Below are 20,931 nucleotides of genomic sequence, written 5' to 3'. Positions count from 1 at the left end.
CTACACCGATAAAAAGAAGATCCCCGGCCTGTTTTCAAACGAGACCTCACCATCTTTAAGATCACTGCACTTTGATCAAAGTGTTACGCATATGACATGGAAGGCAGCAAACTCATCAAGTCTAAGGGGATCCGCGGGCACGTCATACGGAACCATCTGTCTTTGGACGATTACAAACGATGTTTGTTCGAAGACGATGGCGACGATGCGCCAAAACGATCATTGGATGGAGAGAATGCCCGTGTGGTCATCGGAGCTGTACGCGATGGTGAGACTCCACCGACATTATCGCTACCATACACTCCGTACCGACAGAACGTGTCAATCCGTTCGTTCGAGCACGAAGTACGCACTTTACGTACAACCAAGTTGGCGCTTAACTGTTTCGACGATACGCGCTATACGCTCGAAAATAGAATCGACAAGTTGGCTCACGGACATTATGCTATACCACCACTACCACCACCACCACAGGAAGGTTATACAAATCTAGCAGTATTTAAGTGATTCTTGTTGGAAAAAAATATTGTTAAAATTAAATATTGAAAACATAATTTGTAAAAATATGTGTACTAGTATAAATAGTTTTAAGATTTTTTTTTTTTTATTAAATAATTGTAAATAAATGTTAGTAATACACATGTAATTGTATATAATTTTAAAATATAACATAATAAAAAAAAAAATGTAAATATACTTATATTGTTAATTATTAAATAAAAAAACCTCGTGTTGTATTTGTAATTGTTTATTTATTTAACTAAATGTTTTATTACAATAAATATAAAAAAAAATTTATGGGTACTTTATATAATATCGATTGAATTTATCCATTTATTATGTGAATTATCCAAACCAACAAACTTGACAAAACATTTGTCTTTATTTTTCTTAATGATCTTTTCCACTAAATAAACTTCTGGAAACTGGGTCTTGCTAAGTTCGTGCTAATAGAAACAACCATTTATAGATCTGTTGTTTTCATCTGTCAGCTCGTACATGACGGGTTTTGTATCACGAATTTTTGCGATTGTAAAGACTTCCGATGTCCAATTTTGTGTGTGTCCTTTTGAAAATACTGTTTTATGCTTAGTCAGACGAACTTTATCTCCAATATTTATACTTTGTGACTTTTAATGACTTTCTATGCTTTTGCTTTTCTTCCACTTCAACACGGTTTTTATTAGCTATTTCTTGAAGAGGTGTCACAAGTGGTGACATATGTGTACGTATAAAATTTTCCGATTTCTCAACATTTCTATGAATTAACTGTATTTTATTTTTTATATTTTGTTTAGAGCGTATAATTTCTTACAACACTTTATCCGACATCTTGATAATGACTAAACATATATCAGTATGGGTCGTCTTTTTATACTCGCGTCATATTTATAAATATATCAAGCCCACATTGATATCGACCATTGTTGAGGTCATTATCTTTCACTATAGTAATGAAACTATATCGTCCTTTATTCCAACATTGTGAACACATTGCTTTGAAACTCATTTCACTGGAACAATGATCTTTATAACGTGTTTGAGATTTGTTTCATCTTGTCTGTACAGTATAATCATATTAGTGTTATCTCTTATCAATTGTTTTTGAATTCTAGAATACGTCTGTGTTAGGTAAAAACTATCAACACCAATATGTCACCCTCGGCAAAAATAAGATGTCATATGAATTTGTTTTTCACAAATTACATCATCGAATACAAACACAAAGTTTGCTTCTAATTTTTTGGGTGGAGGCACGTCTTCATTGCTTGTAAACATAGATAATTTTACCATATTATCCATAATCTCACCTAATAATTAATATTTATGCTGATCCGGGGTTTTCATGTAAACATATAGGTGCTCGATCCTTAAACCATTTTCCTCAGTTAATAATTTAAACATAACATTTGTTTTACCACAATTTGATGGTCCACATATTATGCATCTTATTGTTTTGGTCCATGTTTAAACTCGATGGGGTCTGTAAGATCCGCGACATTATTGACTGATAGAGTATGTTTCCGTTTCTCAAAAAATATTATTATCGCACAATATTACTCGTCAAACGAATAAGTATAAATGATGAAAAACTCAAAAAACCTTTACAGTTATAAACTGAAAATGGTGCGAACAAGACATGCGACGAAGCGAAGTGTAGGAGGCGGTATTGTTAATTCAATAATTAATCGATTGGCCATTGATATGCATGTTCCAGGGTATCAGTATTACGGACCAGGCACAAAAAATTAATAAAAGACTAGCACGTGGTGATCCTGGAATAAATAAACTCGATGCAGTGTGCCGTGAACATGATATTGCGTACGCTAGAACAAATGATTTATCAGAACGGCATTTTGCTAATTACGAGTTGGATAAACATGCTTGGGACCGCGTAAAAGCGAATGATAGTTCATTTGGAGAAAAGGCTGTTGCATATGCTGTTACAAATACCATGAAAGCTAAAAGAAAGATTGGAGTAGGTTTTGGTGGTGTACTACAAGTTGGACGTAAAGCTATACGTAATTCAAAAGATATTAATAGTGCGACAAACTTAGCATTAGCGACAGCTCGTGTTGCTGTAAAATGGAAACAAAAATTTAAAACACCTCGCACTATCAAAGTACCAAAATTTGGTGGTGTGCTGCCACTCATTCCTATTTTTGCTGGATTTTCAGCTTTAGGATCGTTGGCTGGCGGAGTATCGAGTATTGTAAGAGCTGCACATGAAGTCAGAAAAAACGTTAATTCAAATAAACCAGTGAAAATCAGTAATGCATTATACTTGCATCCATATGTAGAGAAAATGAAGAGTGGTGGATTCTATTTGAAATATCAAAAAAACTAGCATTGACACTACCCAAGCGACGTGCACTCAGCGAATTAGATATTATAAAATATACTGAATCATTCGGAATCAGTCATTTCCGTGGTGTCTTTTCGAGAGATAAATTGCCGTATCAAAATATACGAGAGTGCAGTTGTTAATTTGAACATTGACCGTGGAAAAGGAACGTATTGGGTAGCGTATTTCAAGACAAGCATGGACGTGATGTATTTTGACTCTTTTGGAAATTTACCTCCTCCGCTGGATTTTGAAAAATATTTCACCGGACTGCTCGTGAAATACAATTATAATCAAAAACAAAAATATAACACAAACGTTTGTGGTCAACTGTGTTTAAAATTTTTTAAATCATAATGCTCAAATCGCTGACCTTTACACTGCATGGCACAACGTCGGAAGTCACATTAAGTTTTTTTCCACCGATAGAATTCACTGGAGCACCAGAGGTTGCGTTTTTGGAATTTTACGGATGAAATTCTATACCAAATATTGACAAGTCAAACAATACATTCATTTTGATAAATACAAATAACGAGCTTTTTGAAAATAACATAGAAATTAAAGTGCCTGAAGGCATTTATTAACTTGAAGACATTAGTAAATATCCAGAAGAACATTTTCAGTCGTATAAAATCTTATTAATGTTGAAGAATCATAAAAACACTTTAAAATCAGAATTAAAGTGTAGCCGACAGATAGATTTTAGCATTGAAAATAGTATAGGTGGTATTTTAGGCTTTTATCGAAAAATACTCGACGCAAATAAAATACATATATCGGATCACGTTGCTAACATAAATAATTTAACTAGTATAAAAATAAATTGTAAAGCTGCTTATGGCGCATTTGACAACGGAATTCCTAGTCATACGGTTCACGAGTTTAATCCAGGAATGGAAGCTTGTTACCGTATTGTTGAAAATCCTAATAATTTGATATACTATCCATTAATATCCAATCAACTATACTCTATAACTGTGAAAATAACAGATAAAGACGATAAAGCAATTAATTTTAGAGGTAAGCCTGCTACCATACGTCTACATATACGCGATGGCTCTTCGAATTAAAAAAAATCAAGAGTAATATTAAAAAACCAAACCTTAAACAACGACTAGTTGAAGAGATCCGACGTGAAAACCTTGAAATTCTTTCTGCTTTGGGTTATACAATTAACAATGGACGATATTTTAGAAGTAATGGAAACACCGTACAATGAAGACCGCATAGTGAAATTGGATTATTTTCCTATCAACTGTTTTCGGTTAGCGCACTATCGAATAATGATGAGATACGAATATGTATTCAACAGCAAGATGTTTACACCCTTCCATGTGATTCCTATCTCTTGATTGATAGAGAACTCTCGGAAGTTCTTGCCAGCTCAGATGTACAATTGGTTAACAATTGGCTAGCTCACTGCTTCACTGAAATAAGATATTTATTGAACTCAATAGAAATAGATAGATCGCATATGCCTGGGGTAATGTCTACAATAAAACGATACGTCACGTTTTCACCGAATGATCATACAAGGTTCGAAAATGCTGGCTGGAGTGTTGTAACTGCAAATACGAGTATGAAATTTGAAATATGCATACCTCTAAGGTTATTATTAGGATTTGCTGAGGATCATAAAGAAGTCATCGATAATTGTCGTCAAGACTTAATATTGCAACGGAGTGGTACAGATTTAAACTGTATTTACTCGACAAATGAAAATTTATTAAATTGTAAAATTATTTGAACGAAGTTATATGGAAAGTTCCACATATAAGTGTGACAGATGTCATGAGGTTAGACATGCTCAAAATCTTAGAAACCTCAACACCACTTCAAATAGCATTTCGAAGTTGAGATCTATATGAAAATCCCGGCCTACCAAATAGTAAAAGACAAGCCTGGACTATGAAAACTTCATCGCAGACAGAGAGCCCAAGATTTGTTATTGTAGCTTTTCAAGTGGATAGAAAAAATAAAATAAACAAAGATAGTAGTAGATTTGACCATTGTTCGTTATCATATCTAAAAGTATACTTGAATTCAGAATCGTACCCCTACGCCAACATGCGAGATGGCGTGTCCTATGCTGACAAAAACAGAATTCAAGACAACTGCACCACTCATTGTCATTGACTGTTCGAGGCAAAACGAACAATTAAAAAATGTGCCAGTAGATATTAGATTAGAATTTGAATCTGATGAAAATTTTCCGACCAACACTACAGCATATCGCTTAATTGTACACAACAAAATGTTTGAATATAATCCTATAACTCATGAAGTTCATAAAATATTATAATTTGTTTTTTTCAAAAAAAAATATAAAAGATTTCATTTATAAAACTATAATGATTACTTAAATATATATTTGGCTATTAAAAAAAAAAATGTGTTATTTATTTTAGTACCTTATCCTTATTATATTTTATTTATTTATAACATAAATCGAAAGCAGATAGTTTAAAAAGAATTAATAAAAAAATGCAAAAAATTCCTTGCCATCCGCGAGGAGGAACCTTGTATCCCAAGCGCGTAAGACACAAGTTTTACCAACTCGACAACCATAGATCGCTCCCGTCGACTGAAAAAAATGACAATTTAAGCTAATTTAAATTTCAAAGTTATTTTTCTCGACTTAAAAAAAAGCAAACAAATTTTAATAAGTTTAATTTTATATGCTATATCAATTTTTTATTTATATAATATTTATGAAAATCTGTGTTCTTCCCTTGTCAGGCATTTTAAAATAAAATAAAATACAAAACCCAGAATTTTAAAACAAAAGTTATGAAGCATTAAGAAAAGAAAATGAAAAAATTGTCAAAATTTACCGATTTTAAAAATTGTAATTGTTTTGATGAATTCCTCCTTGTACGGGGAACAAAAGAATTTTTTTCAATTTTTAAAAACAATTTCTTCAACAAGATAAGATTTGTGATCTTTTGACGTATTTATAAAAGAAATCGGTTTGTTAAAAGCTAAGAAAAGAGATTACAGTCATAATAAAAAAAAATCATTGTAAAATTAATATCTTCTCAACTTCGCATTGAAGTTAAAATATTTGTTATTTCAAAGGATAAATTTAATCAGAATATTTTAATTATATAATATTTTATTAAGATAATTAATTATTAATTAATTAATAATTTAATATATTTGAGAGTTTGGATAATATTATTGTGCTAAATATTATTCTTTATTTAACTATTATAATTAAAATAAGATATTCATAGGCAATATTTTTAAACAAAAATTGTTTTTTAATTTGAAATAAGTATTTAAATAAAAACGTTTTAGCCATGTACAAATAAATTGAAATCTATAAAAATTTACACAAAACAAATTATGATGTATAGAGGAGGTTCGAAAATATTTTAAAAATGAAGAAAAATATTACAGTTAGATTGTAAAATGATATTAAAAACAAAATTAAAATAATAGTATAACATATAAAAAAACAATAAAAATGTTAATTAACCATTCCTTATATTTTTTTTTTTATAAAATAAAAATGTTAAATGTTATAGTTAAATTATTTTATTATTAGGTTATATTGTATGAAATACCATAAAATAATTTTAAATGTCCTTGTGAGAAACTAATGTTATAAATAGATGATTTAACGATGATATTTTTTAATATATTTTAGGATACATACAAAGTGATCAGTTCATATAACCACTCTATTACACTTAAAATAAATACACTATTGGAAAATTTTTTTTGTTTTTTTAGTTACGTATATTTCTTAAATTATCACTAATAAATTACTGTTTAGAAACATCATTTATAGCATATAGGGGTGTCAACTTTTTTTCTTGAAATGTCAACTTTCACAATTTACTAGCTTATTTAGTAGCTATTGGTCGATAAAAACTTTTGAAAGTTGTACTTCGGAAATTACTAACAATTTAAAATTATGCTTGGAAGAGAAGAATGAGTGCAACTATTCACTAGCTTAGTTAATTAGTCAGTTAGCTTTATGACTAATCATTTTACAATGAGAATAACTTCTGAATTCTGTTATCAATCAGACATTTACTTAATTACTTATATAAGTATATATTGAATAACTAATTTGCCATTTGAAAAAATAAAGTTGACACCCCTATAATTTATAAGGGATGATTCTAAAAAGTTATTTATAGCTTATAAATCAAGACATATATGAAACAAAAAAAAAATTAAACAATTTTTGCCATTAGTTATTTAAATAACGGGTAATTGTGTAGTTTAATATTAAACTGTTCACTCTGTATATAATACAACAATGCATTATATGTACAAGACAAATTATTTAATTAATAAAAGTAAATCACCGTAATTATTTAAAAGTTATAAAGAAAGATTTATACAAATTTTTAACTAACAATTTTATGATATAAAATAATAATGCACACATTTACATATATTCATTTTAAGTCATTTTGAGTTTCCAACGAGTTATTATTATTATCATCAGTATTTTACTACTAATGAAACTTTACTCATTAATTTTAGTATTTATAGTCATTTTCAAGATGAAAACAGGTGAAGGAATTGAGAGCTTTAGTTATCGTGAGGACTATAGAAATTATATAAAAATTGTGGTCAATCACATTCGTTCACGTATTAGATCAAATGAAATACGAAATCTAAAATTGCAACAAGATTCAAAAAATACTATTAGTATATTAGAAGCTTTCCAAAAAAACAAGTACATGCAAAATACCAGAAGAAACTATTCTTTTACAGTAAGTGTACTCAATTTCAAATACACAGAAATACTAAAAAAATTTCTGGATTACATAGACATTATCCTCAATAAATGTAAGCAATTTAATGATAAACATTTATTGGAAAATTTCATTTATTGTGTAACATCACTCGCAGAAGAAGTGAAAAATTCCAAGACTATGTTGGAAAACCTCTACAATGCTATGAAGTTTATAAGCTACATAGATGTAAGATTTGTGTTTCAATCTATTGTACCAAATGTTATAATTGATGAAATAGACTTTTTTCAACAATATATCTTACAAAGAACATCAGAAACTAGCTCTTTAGATCTTAACAGCTTACCAAATCTTAATGATTCTGAAACGAATTTTAAAAATTTAAATGAATTTTATACAGAAGCATTAGAAAAAGTAAACAATCTATTTCAAAATAGTAATATCATCGACACTTCTATAAAAACTGACTTAACATTTCAACTTAAGGAATGTTCTAACGGAAACGACTCATACTTAGTATATTTAACATGTAGTAAACTTAATTCATTTTACAACGAAACCATAGAAATTTGGTACGAAAATCTTGGCTTTGAACAATTTCTCAACCCTAATACACTTGAGTAAGTATGACTACATTTAAAATATTTTTACATTTTAATCTTACAATTGAATAAAAGAAACTTTTTTTTTATTTTTTATACCATTTATTTCAAAATAGTAATATTATCGACACATCTATAGAAAATAATTCGATAACAAATCAAATTAACGAATGCTCTAATGAAAACGACTCTTACTTAGTCTATTTAACGTGTAGTAAACTTAATTCATTTTATGATGAAATCATAGAAATTTGGTACAAAAACCTNACTCTTACTTAGTCTATTTAACGTGTAGTAAACTTAATTCATTTTATGATGAAATCATAGAAATTTGGTACAAAAACCTTGGCTTTGAAATATTTCTTAACCTCAATATACCTGAGTAAGAACGCCAACATATAAATTTATCTTGATTATTCATAATATAACGTAATGTAAATGACCTTGTGTATTTTATAAAATATAAGAAATTTAAATTAAAAGCTTAAATTTATTTGAATTATTTTTATTAAATATTTATGTAATATGAATATAACAAATTTTTATTACATGATATGCATTAAAATAGTTGATTTTATCAAAAATAAAATTACATTTTAATATTATCCTGGATAAATAATATTTTTTTGTTGTTATTTTGAATCATTATTAGTACAAAATTAATATAAATGTAAATAAAAAATGTCTCATTAATTATTTTTCAATCATTTCATCGATATACTAACCTAATAATCATAATATTTTTGTTATAATAGATTTAAACCACCAAAATATTCAGAAATAATACTAAACGATGGAATTAAAGCTTTCAATATTCTTCGGCAGGAAATTGGTTGGAAAAAAATGAATCATATAAATATACTTTATAATGGTAAACAACTCGGTGTAGATCGTATAATGAAAGACAAAATTGATAACATAAATTTTCAAATAAAAAAAGAGCATGTAACACAGTTACTAAGATGTAGGTATACAGAAATAATTAAAAACTATCATGTACTATTGTCTGCTATATTGTATATATGCAATTATGATGCTAAGCTTTTCAAAAATAATTGTTTGATTAAATTATTTGACTCGTTTAATAAATCAAAAAAAATGTTTGAAGGACTGAATAAAGCTTTAAATACCTTAAAAAACTTATCAATATGGAGTGATAATAACAACTCTCATTCAAACTTACAGAAAATATTAAAATGGGTTGATGATATCCTGTGTTTTTTGAAGAACAATGAATTTTCTTATGATAAATTTTCTGGTCAACCGGATTATTATAAAAATGAAGCATTTGAAATGCTTTTGAATACATTTATAAATTTTCGTAACATCTTTTCTATTGACTTAAATAATGATATATCTAACATGAACGGGCGTTGTATTATGACAAAACCTTTTTATGAAAAATTTAAAATAATAAATAATTTCAAAATTGTTGCAAGCTCATTGAATAATCCTTCAACCCAAGTTTATCTTAATGCATGTAGTTTTTTTGAAATTTTTTGTGAAAATGTTTACACATTTTGTTATGAAGGTCTGGGTTTCAGAAAAGTTAACAGACTCAACAGCAATTAAGAGGGCAGAATTATTAAACTTATTATTGACTAGATGAAATCCTCTTTGCTTTAATCATATAATTTTGGTTAGGTATCAACATATTGAAATTAAAAATTATATTTCATAAATCTATTGTTTTATTATTGTCAATTATTTATTATTATATTTTAAACATAATATTTATAAATCATCTCTGAAATATGTTTTAATAAATTTACAGTCTTTACTGGCACACTTACTACGATGTAATAATGTAATTTAGCTTAATTCCCTTATGACTTCTTGTTTACGTACTATCTTAGGCGCCGTTTACTCTACCCCAAATATAAGTTTAGAAGTGGAATGCGCTTGTCCCCCCATCGAAGTTCATTCTCGACTCCTAGCATGTAAATTTCTTACTAAACAGTTATCCTATTCTGCCAACTCGATATTTTATAATTTTCATTCTCTATACGCAGTTTGGCGCTATGTTCCCAAAACTCTTCCTTTACTTGCTTCAATCTCTTCGATTTTGACTCCGTACCTTAAAATGATAATCACATCTTTAAATCGTTTGCCTATTTATGATGTCTCCTTCCTGCCTCTTATTTATTGCCCACCTATTCACTTTAACCATCACTTTCATTCTTACTCAAAACTGCAATTACAATCTCTCCCTATTAATTTTGTTAATAATCTATTCAATGAGTTCTTATTCTCTAATTTCTCCAATTATTGTTTTATATTTACTGATGATTCAGTAAGATTTAATTCCGCTGGTTTCTTGTTCTTTATTCCTAGTCTTAATATTAAATTCTCAGATATTCTCCCTTCACAATCTTGTTCTTTTACTACTGAGTGTTATGCCATTTCTTCGCCCCTTGAGCTTATTCGATCCTTCAATATTTCTAATGTTTTAATAATTACTGACTCTTTATCAGTCCTTTCTTCTCTCTCTCTTCTAATTCATTCAAAAAATCCAGATCTTTTCTTATTATTAAAATAAAATCGTTAATTTATAATCCTTTCTTAACTAATACAAAAATCGAATTTTTATGGTGTCCTAGTCATGTGGGTATTTTTGGTAATGAGGAGGCTGATCATTTAGCGAAACTTACCAAATTCATTACCCGTCGTCCAACCCTTAATATTCCATCATCCGATTTCGTTTCATCCCTTAATAGGACGATATTTCTAGCATGGCAAGAATATTGGTCTTCTCCTTTCTCTCTCATCGCAGCTTGGCACAAATCAATTTCACCAACTATTCCAAATCATCCTTGGTTCCATAAACTTCCTCTCTCCCGATTCCATATATTATCCTTTTCTCGACTAAGACTTGGTCATAATCGCCTTCCTTTTTATGCGTACAAAATGTCCCTTAACAATTCTCCTTTCTGCCCCAAACATGACGAAGAAGTTCTCTGCGACTTTCCTCATATAATTTTTGACTGCTGTGCATTTGAAAGTAATCGTTCTATTTTATTTAATAATTTATCTCATCTTAATATCTCTCCTATTAATTGTTACACTATTCTTAACTCAACTTCTCTCGATTTAATATCTTTAGTTATTTCTTTCATTAATTCAGCTGGTTTTTTTATTTAACGATGTTTACTGTAATTTTATTATATTTTTGTTGATGTAAGATTAATTGTACTATTTTTTTTATTAATATTATTATTTTTTTTTCTTTTCCCATTTTATTTAATTGTTAAGCTATAATAATAATTTGTATTGAAAGCTAATAAAAAAAAAAATAAATAAAAAAAATAATGTAATTTATCAATTAGTTTTAAAAATATAATTTAGAGTAGTTACGAACGCTAAGAACCATTATTGATTTTTATATTTAATAATAATATTAATACAATTTTACATTAAAAATATTTAAAATTACTAGCTTCGATGCGAAGCTGAGAAGGTATTGGTTTTACTAAGATGTGTTTATTTTGTAGCTTCGATGCGAAGCTGAGAAAGTTTGGTTTTACTATGATGTGTTTTTTTTTTTTTTTGTGTCTGTTACCACTTTTTCTCAGCTCTCAACGAACCGATTTCTTTCAATGATACGTCAAAAGATCACAAATCGTATCTAGTCAAAGACATTACCCTCAAAAATTGAAAAAATTTCCCTCGTTCCTCGTAAATGGGGGAAACCTCCAAAAAAATTACAAATTTAAAATTCGCTTATTTTGGAAATTTTTTCAATTTTTTTTACTAAAAACTGCCGTAACTTTTTCAAAAATGAACATATTAATATGATTTTTTTTATAGATGATTGATGTCTTTACCTATCATTTGGTATATTATTTTTATAAATTTAACCCTATACCAGCCCACAGGGGGGATTCAAAATGACAACTTTTTCACAAAAAAATAACTTTTTCAACTTAACTTTTAAAAGTATTCCGAAAAGTCTGACACTTTTATATATATCGTAATTAAAGCTAATGTAATGTACTTTATTATGAAAAAAAAAATTTGTCCTCTGGACTTGTCTTCGTGGTGAAAATGGCTAACGAATGCTATTATTATGTGAAAATTCTCGATTTTATTTTTTACATTTTTAACTTTATAATGCTATGACATATTTAAAAGTGTATGGATCAACATTATTTTTTTATGAGAAATAATATTTTTTAATAATCTCTTTTTCATTCGACATACTTTATCTTAATCAGGTTATTAATAAGGAACTAGCAGATCATGTGGCTTTTGGAATAATCCACCAATTTTTTAAAATTAAACACTATCTAAAGATTTGCATCGAAGCGTTTTTTTTTATAGTGATTTTAATCACTGTGAGATATCATTATACTTGATCCAAAGTTATATGAACAGGATTATTATATTATAAGTCAAATATATTTTGACTTTAATACGTGACGTTATGAAAGTACCTCTGTACTGTTATTATTAAATAAATAATGATAATATCCAATTAAACAGAATTAAATGTGGAAATGTATAATGATATATAAAAATTTTTACAGAGTGATTTTGACATTACTGACACAGTCACGGATTGTTTATTATCAATTATAACCATCAGTAGACATACTTTTTGTATTGTCNTTGAAAGTACCTCTGTACTGTTATTATTAAATAAATAATGATAATATCCAATTAAACAGAATTAAATGTGGAAATGTTAAAGGTATAATGATATATAAAAATTTTTAGAGAGTGATTTTGACATTACTGACACAGTCACGGATTGTTTATTATCAATTATAACCATCAGTAGACATACTTTTTGTATTGTCAGTTAGTGTATTTATAAATTAACAACAATGTATCTTACTATCATTGATAATAACAATGCTGTGTACCTGCTAATATCGATGTCATAAAAATCCATTTAGCTACCTGTATTTGGAATCCTTTGTGTATTATACCTGTATATTAACTCAAAAATTTGAAACTTTAAAAGATTATATCTAATAAACGAATTAAGTTATATTAAAAATTCAAATGCCATTTACTATTAAATTAAAAACTCAAACATTTTATTAAATTAAAAATATGTGTTATCATTTAAAAAAACAAAGTTNTGTTAAAAATATGTGTTTCCATTTAAAAAAACAAAGTTGACCCCCTTACAAGGCATAAGGGATGAACTTAAAAAGTATTACATAGTTAAAAATTCAAGNTTAAAAAGTATTACATAGTTAATAATTCAAGAATAATGTGTAACTAAAGATAACCAAAAAAAAAAATTTTTAAATATATTTATTCTGTAAGTAAATGAGTGGGTTATGATAAAAAAATCACCCTGTACATAATTTTTAATAACATCTTAAGCTATATTTAATTACCTTAAAGTTTTCAGTTATGCAATTTTTTATCATGAAAGTTTATTATGAATAAACATTATACATTAAAACAATGGTATATTTTTTTTTTATTAAATTCGAACACATTTTTTTTTTATTGAAATAAAGTAATGCATAATTTATAATTTTTATTTTTACCACTAACGTAAAACACAAAATATAGAAATTAAAATTATATAAATTTTATATAATTGTTTTTTTTTATTTTTTAACGTATTCTGCATATCTTTTGTACTTTCTGTTAAAAAATGAAAATTGTATGGTGTTAATTAAAAATTAAAAACTTGCTTTAGTATTAAAATATAGGATTCGATCACAGTAAAAACTTTAAAGTAATTTCTGATATCTTAAACAAAAGACTATGTCTCAAAAATATGTACAAATGATTTCTGCTGTTTGAATGTAAATACTTATCAATTATTACATTCAAAAGTTAAGTGGGAACCTATTATTATTTTTTTACTATTGAATGATGAATTAAATTTTGACTGGTTGATTTAAAGATTTAAAAAAGATGAGAAGCGGGATAGTGTTTAGCGATACTTTGTATTTACCATAATGCACAGATAGGAATTTTAAAATTCATACCGAAATAAAAAATTTCTATTTTTTAAAGAATTTAGAAAATATAAAATTTTAAATATTAATAAAATTTTATATGTAATAATAAAAAATTTAGTTAGATAATAAATTTTTCATATATTATAATAAATAACACTGCAATCAAAAATAAATATACATATTAAAGTTTAATATTCTTTATGGACTTTATGTTAAATTGAGTTAAAAATATGTCCAGTACACTTATTGCAAATTTGATCTAGAAACAACATATGGACATATAAATGAAATTCAATATTTATACATAAAATAGATTATAATTGTACAGAATTATAAAAATTTTTGACATTAAAAGAATATCACTTTGATCAAAAAACAACATTGAAAACAAAATTAATTTTAAAAGATTACTATACTAATAAAAAGTTATCAAATATACTCCATAATAATTGATTAATTTATATTCTCTTAGTTTTTTAAGCTAATATCCTAATCAAAAAATCATATTTTACAAATTGTAATGTCTTATTATAAAAAAAAAACATAATATAGTGCATCATATTCATGTAAGTAATTGATTTTATAAAAATAGGATTAAAATGGAAATTTATTTATAGGTATTACTATAATATACACACTTTGTAAAAAAATTATAATATATTTTTACCATCGAAAAAAAGATTTATAATCTTTATACATATTTTTTTATTAACACATCATGGTATAAAATAATTATGAATTATTTATGCATATGTTCACTCTAAATTTACCAAAGATTCAAATAACTAAATTTTATTATTAATATTTTTTTAATGGAAATTAATTCTTTATTTTTTATGACTATTGTCGTTTTTGTATTGAAACCAGATGAAGCAGAACAAAGCGCAGATTATCTTCGCCATTATAAAAATTATCGTGATGTTTATAAAAAATATATCAAATCAGTAGTTGGGAACATATGTTCACAAATGGGATTGAAACGAATGCTAAATCTAAAATTGAAAAATGATTCAAATTATACTATTAATATAGAAAAAGCATTTCAATCCGACGCATCCATGGCTAATTTCAAAGCTGACTATTCTTATACAATAAGTGTACTAAATTACAAATATACTGAAATACTAAAAAAAATCCTTGGTTACGTAGATATTATTCTTCATAAATGTAAGCAATTTCATGAGAAAAATTTTACGGAAAATTTTATTTATTGTGTAACATTACTCGTAGAAGAAGTGAAAAATTCCAAGACTATGTTGGAAAACCTCTATAACGCTATGAAGTTTATAAGCTACATAGATGTAAGATATGTGTTTAAAAGAATCATTGTACCAAATGCTATAGTTGATGAAATTGATTTTTTTAAACAATTTGTCTTACAATATACATCAGAGACTGTATCTTTTGATCTCAATAGCTTACCAAATCTTAAAGACACTGAAGATAAATTTAAGAAATTAAATGAATTTTATACAGCAGCATCAGAAAAAGTAAACAATATGTTTCAAAATAGTAATATCATCGNGTTTTATACAGAAGCATCAGAAATAGTAAACAATATGTTTCAAAATAGTAATGTCATCGACACATCTGTAGAAACTAATTCGATAACAAATCAAATTAACGAATGCACTAATGAAAACGACTCTTACTTAGTTTATTTAACATGTAGTAATCTTAATTTATATTATGATGAAACCATAAAAATTTGGTACAAAAATCTTGGCTTTGACCAATTTCTGACACCAAGAATACCTGAGTAAGAATTTTTATATTTAAATTTAATTTCTAATTATATATTTGAATATAAATTACTTTACAGTATTTTGAAGCGTAATAAATACTTTTAGGCAATTTCTAAAACATTAACAAATATTCAGCAGCCTGTGTAAAAATATAAATAAAATATTTTCTACTAAAGATATTTAATGTTTTATTATTTCTTAAAATATTAATTTGTATTATTTATATAAAAATTTTATTGTAATATGAATATAGTGAATCTTGGTATCATTAAATCAATTTTTAATTTATTTTATTATATTTAACTAATAATATTCAGCAACAACATTTTTTTTTTGTTATTTTGTATCGTTAGAAGTATAGTATAAATTTTATTATACTTAATAGTGTTCAAATAATTAAATACGTGCAATTATTAAATTTTATGTATAATATAATTAAATATAGTTATACAATGTACATAATAAATATTAAACTTATGTCGATTTTATAAAAATTTTAAGAAGCCTACAGAAAATGATGAAAGATATATTTATTTAGATAACACTAAATATATTTTGAATCATTATAAGTAAAAAATTAATTTAAATGGAAATAAAAAATGTCCTATTAATTATTGTTTAATTAGTTCATCTATATATTTACATTATAATCATAATACTTTTGTTTTATATAGATTCTTACCTCCAATAATTCCAATAATAAATCAAAATGATGGAATAATAGCTCTTAATATTCTTCGTCTGGGATCTGGTTGGAAAACAATGAATCACATAAATATTATTTATAATGGTAAATCATTCAGTGTAGATTTTATTATGAAAGACAAAATTGATAACGTAAATTTTCAAATAAAAAAAGAGCATGTAACACAGTTATTAAGGTGTAGGTATACAGAAATAATGAAAAACTACTATACATTTTTATCTGCTATATTGTATGTATGCAATACGGATGCTAACGGAAACTATATTTGTTTGACTAAATTGTTAAGCTCATTCATTAGATCTAAATTGATGCTTGAAGGATTGTATACAGCATTAATTAATTTAAATAAATCATCAATATGGAGTGTTAATTACAACTCTCATTCAAACTTAAAGAATCTGTTAATGTGGATTTCAGGTTTTCTCTGTTTATTTAAGAAATATGAGTTTTATCAATTAAAAAATGATGATGGATTTGATAAAAAAAAAATCGATTTGGTTAATAAACTACTAACAGTTTTATTAAAATTTTGTGATGAATTTTATAATGGTATACGTGGTGATTTGTATTACATAAAAAACCGTTGTTTAATGAAAAAACCTTTTTATGACAAATTCAAATTAATAAATGATTTCAAGTATTCAGAAAGTGAATTCGATAATCTAATTTCTTTACAGTCAACCCAAAGATATATTAATGCATGCAATCTATTTGACAAGTTTTGTGTAGGTGTTTACGTATCTTGTTATAGTGATCTAGGGTTCGAAAAAGTTGACTGTCATCACAAAAGCTTAGAAAAAAAACTTGAAAAATTTATTGTGGATTAGATAGATAATTTATCTATTTGACCTAATCTACATAGTAAATACTAATTATTCATTAATTGAATGATATCAATTGATATCTTAAAATTATAATTTTATTATTATTATTATTATTTGTTGATGATAAATAGTCTGGAAATTTGTTTTTATTATAAACCAATCATATAATTTAAATATAATTTCTTAAACTTTTTTTTGCTTTACTTAACACATATATCTTATATCTTGTATTAAATTTTAAATTAATTAGCAAAATCATTCTATTAAAAATATAATTCTTATAACTAATAACATATTAATAAAATAAATTAATGAATAATGAATTATTTTGTATTTTTTAAAAAGATGCAATATTATATTAATATGTTAATATCGGTAAAACATGTATTATCTATAATTTTGATATTTTTTATAAATTTTATAAACTGTTTCAATAATTTTACGAACTCATCATTCCTTGCTACATCATGTCAAATACTTAATGAGTAAATACTAAATATTATAGTATAGATGTTTTTTGTCTTTTTTTAGCTTCGATGCGAAGCTGAAAAGGTATTAATTTTACTATGATGTGTTTATTTTTATATATTTTCATAAATTTCTAAATTTCAGCTCTCGCTGGACCAATTTTGATAACAATACGTGAAAAGATCACAAATCGTATCTAATCGAAGACATTTTCTTCAAAAATTGAAAAGAATTCCCTCGTTCCTCGTAAACGAGGAAGCCCCCCCAAAAATTACAAATTTAAAAATTTTCGACATTTTTTCAACTTTTTTTACTTAAAATTGCCATATTTTTTCTAAAAATAACCGAATCAATATAATTTTTTTTTTTTTTTTTATATATCTTAGTAATTTACCTATCTTTTGATTTATTTTTGTGAACATTTGACCTTTTACTAGCTCACAAGAAGGGGTTCAAAATGGCAACTTTTTCACAAAACATTAACTTATAAAAATGTTTTTTAAATAGGATCATATCCCTTTATACAAGGGGGTCAAAACTTTAAACATGCGTATTTAAACTAGGACATTTTCAATTTAATTTTGGAAAGTGTTCTGGGAATACTGTGTCGTAATATAATCGTCACTATTATTTATATGGGATAACACTAAAATACCCTGTTCATGTACTCAACAATGCTATCTTTTTAGTATTTATTAGTATATTCTTTTTTCATTTCAAATAGTCACCATTATCCATAGAAATGGTTCATTTTAACTTTTTTCATTATACATTATAATCTTAAAAGGACATGATCCTTCTCGAACAAAAATTTAGATAAACATTTAAGAGAAATAGTCATCAAACTCACACTGTTTGGCTACATTGTAGTGTATGTGGTTCGGTCATAAATCAATTAATAATTACTTTTAAAATCCTTCCTTACCAAAAGAAAATCTATATATTATTTTTGTCACCTTTGTTATTCGTCTATTAATAGTTAAATGCATTGTATCAATCTTTGTCTTACTTGTAAAAAAAACATGTTAATGTTATATATGTAAATGTCAAAATAATTTATGTTCTATTCATCTGTATTGATCTCTGTGTTTCATGCTTATTCATCAATAAACAATTATACTAAAAATTCGACACTGACGATTTTTGGGGGTTAAAAAATATTATAAAAAGCCAGAGCAAACCCTTGCTCCTGGCTATTCATTTCGTGCTCTGTATTGGGCTGTTCTTTTCGTGGTCCGCATTACGCTGTTTTTATCGTGCTCCGTATTAAGTTGTACGAACGTCGTAATCATCATTATCGAAGTTTTTATGTGTTAATTTGTGAACTAAAAAATTTGAACTTGTGTTACTTTATTTATCATTTTTACCAATATCATCACTAAGGATATTATAAGAACCAGAGAATTTACCAGGTAAGATTTTTTTTTAAATCCATAAGAAAATTTACTTGCTTTACTCACTCACATTTTTTTTAGTCAACGGAAGCGACGTACTGTTGCCGAGTCAGTAACACTACGCGCTGGGGTACAAGGTTCCAACCCGTGTATATCAAGTAATTTTTTGGATTTTTTTCTTAATTCTTTTTAAGTTAGAATAAATTTTCAACTCTAAATTTTTATCAAATTTCAAAAAGAAATGTCTTATTCATATTAAAATTATTTTACTATATTTTGGTTTTAGTTTCGATGCAAAGCTGAGAGGGCATTTTTTTGTAAGTATTATTTATTTTCTATGCTCTAAATTGACCTATTTTTTTCAACGATACGTCAAATGGTTAAAATTTGTATCAAGTTGAAGATATTACGCTCAAAAATTGAAACAAAATTCTAATTTATCAATTAAACAGTTACTTATCTCATGTTCTCCATACAGATAATTAAAATCATTCATTTCTAATGTTTTTAAAGTATTAATTGACGAATCAAGTTTGATATGATAGATTTCAACTAAAAAATTAAATAATTTTACTTTGTAATTTCATAATACTTTACTCTATTTGTTTGTGCTACTACTAGATTATAATATTCCAAATATTTTGGTAACATGTTGCTATATAAATAATTACTAAAAAAAATGATTGTTAGTTTCTCCTGAATTTGACAATGGATTTTTAGATTTTTTTAACAACTTTTTTTTGATTAGTTATTTTAGTTAAAGTAAATCATTAAAATCAATACAGTTCATATTTCAATTGAAGAATTTTTTTTAACACCAAAAGTTATTAGGAAATTATTACTATTATTTCTAATTAAGTTATCTATTACGATAAAAATGCAAAAAAATATTGAGCTTTTCTGATAAATTTACTAGAAATAGTTATTATAAAATTTCCTGACTGCATATTAATCTTAACAATACAATTTTTTAATTAACATAAAATTTCCTATTTAATGATGTCAATGTCAAAATCGCAAATTGAGTTAAAAGTTATGGTAAAATAAATAAATTTTTTTTTATTATAAACATTCACAAAAATCAACTTTAAAGGATTAAAAATATTTTTGTAAATATATCATTTTCCTTATTATTTACATATTAATAATCAAAATCAATATTAATTTAAAAACAATTTTTTTTTTCTTAATTATTTTTTTATGTGACAATATTTATTTTTTAATAATATTAATATTAAAACTTAGAAGTGATAGAAAAAGTCTAATTGCACATTTGAAAACATCTAAAAAGTTGATTTAGAAAAGTATATTTTTGTTTCTGATGAAAGTTCCTTGTAATCCAGTGTATAAAACTTATAACTTTGTTATAAATAACATACATATTTGATTGAAAATAATTGCATCGAGTCCTTTAAATTTTTATATGCATTAAAATTAATGAAATATACAATTACTTTATAATTTTTATAATATCTCCGTAAAAATTACAATATTAAATTATTGAATATCAATTTCATACTAAATTTAATTACTAATATTGTCCCAATTATGCCACTTCCATACTGTACCGCGACCCCGCTGTACTAAAAATTAATATATTAATATTCATTAAATAAAAATAAGATTCCCACAATGGCGACATACAATGGTTTTAAATATGCAACCATGACTTACAATTTAACACTATTAATCTTGG

The 20,931-nt window shown here is 25.9% G+C and overlaps 2 protein-coding genes across 2 annotated transcripts in view; both read left to right on the top strand.

Moving 5' to 3' along the window:
- The first annotated feature begins 7,247 nt into the window (after positions 1–7,247).
- On the top strand, positions 7,248–9,960 carry LOC126893909 (uncharacterized). Its single transcript, XM_050664460.1, has 2 exons — positions 7,248–8,186; positions 8,924–9,960. The coding sequence occupies exons 1-2, from the start codon at positions 7,327–7,329 to the stop codon at positions 9,738–9,740; spliced, it is 1,677 nt and encodes a 558-aa protein (XP_050520417.1). The 5' UTR covers positions 7,248–7,326; the 3' UTR covers positions 9,741–9,960.
- A 4,880-nt stretch (positions 9,961–14,840) lies between these two features.
- Positions 14,841–20,931, top strand: part of LOC126893900 (uncharacterized) — a 60,892-nt gene continuing 54,801 nt past the window's right edge. Inside the window, exons 1-3 of the mRNA XM_050664450.1 lie at positions 14,841–15,622; positions 15,683–15,857; positions 16,518–16,724. Coding sequence (XP_050520407.1) covers positions 14,911–15,622; positions 15,683–15,857; positions 16,518–16,724 — 1,094 coding nt within the window. The 5' untranslated portion in view covers positions 14,841–14,910. The remainder of the gene's footprint in view (positions 15,623–15,682; positions 15,858–16,517; positions 16,725–20,931) is intronic.

This window comes from Daktulosphaira vitifoliae, unplaced genomic scaffold (assembly GCF_025091365.1).
Source record: "Daktulosphaira vitifoliae isolate Bord-2020 unplaced genomic scaffold, ASM2509136v1 Scaffold_1, whole genome shotgun sequence".
NCBI classification, from domain to species: Eukaryota; Metazoa; Arthropoda; class Insecta; order Hemiptera; family Phylloxeridae; genus Daktulosphaira; species Daktulosphaira vitifoliae.
The sequence above is the reverse complement of the archived record's forward strand: the minus strand, read 5'-3'. Positions and strand labels throughout refer to the sequence as shown.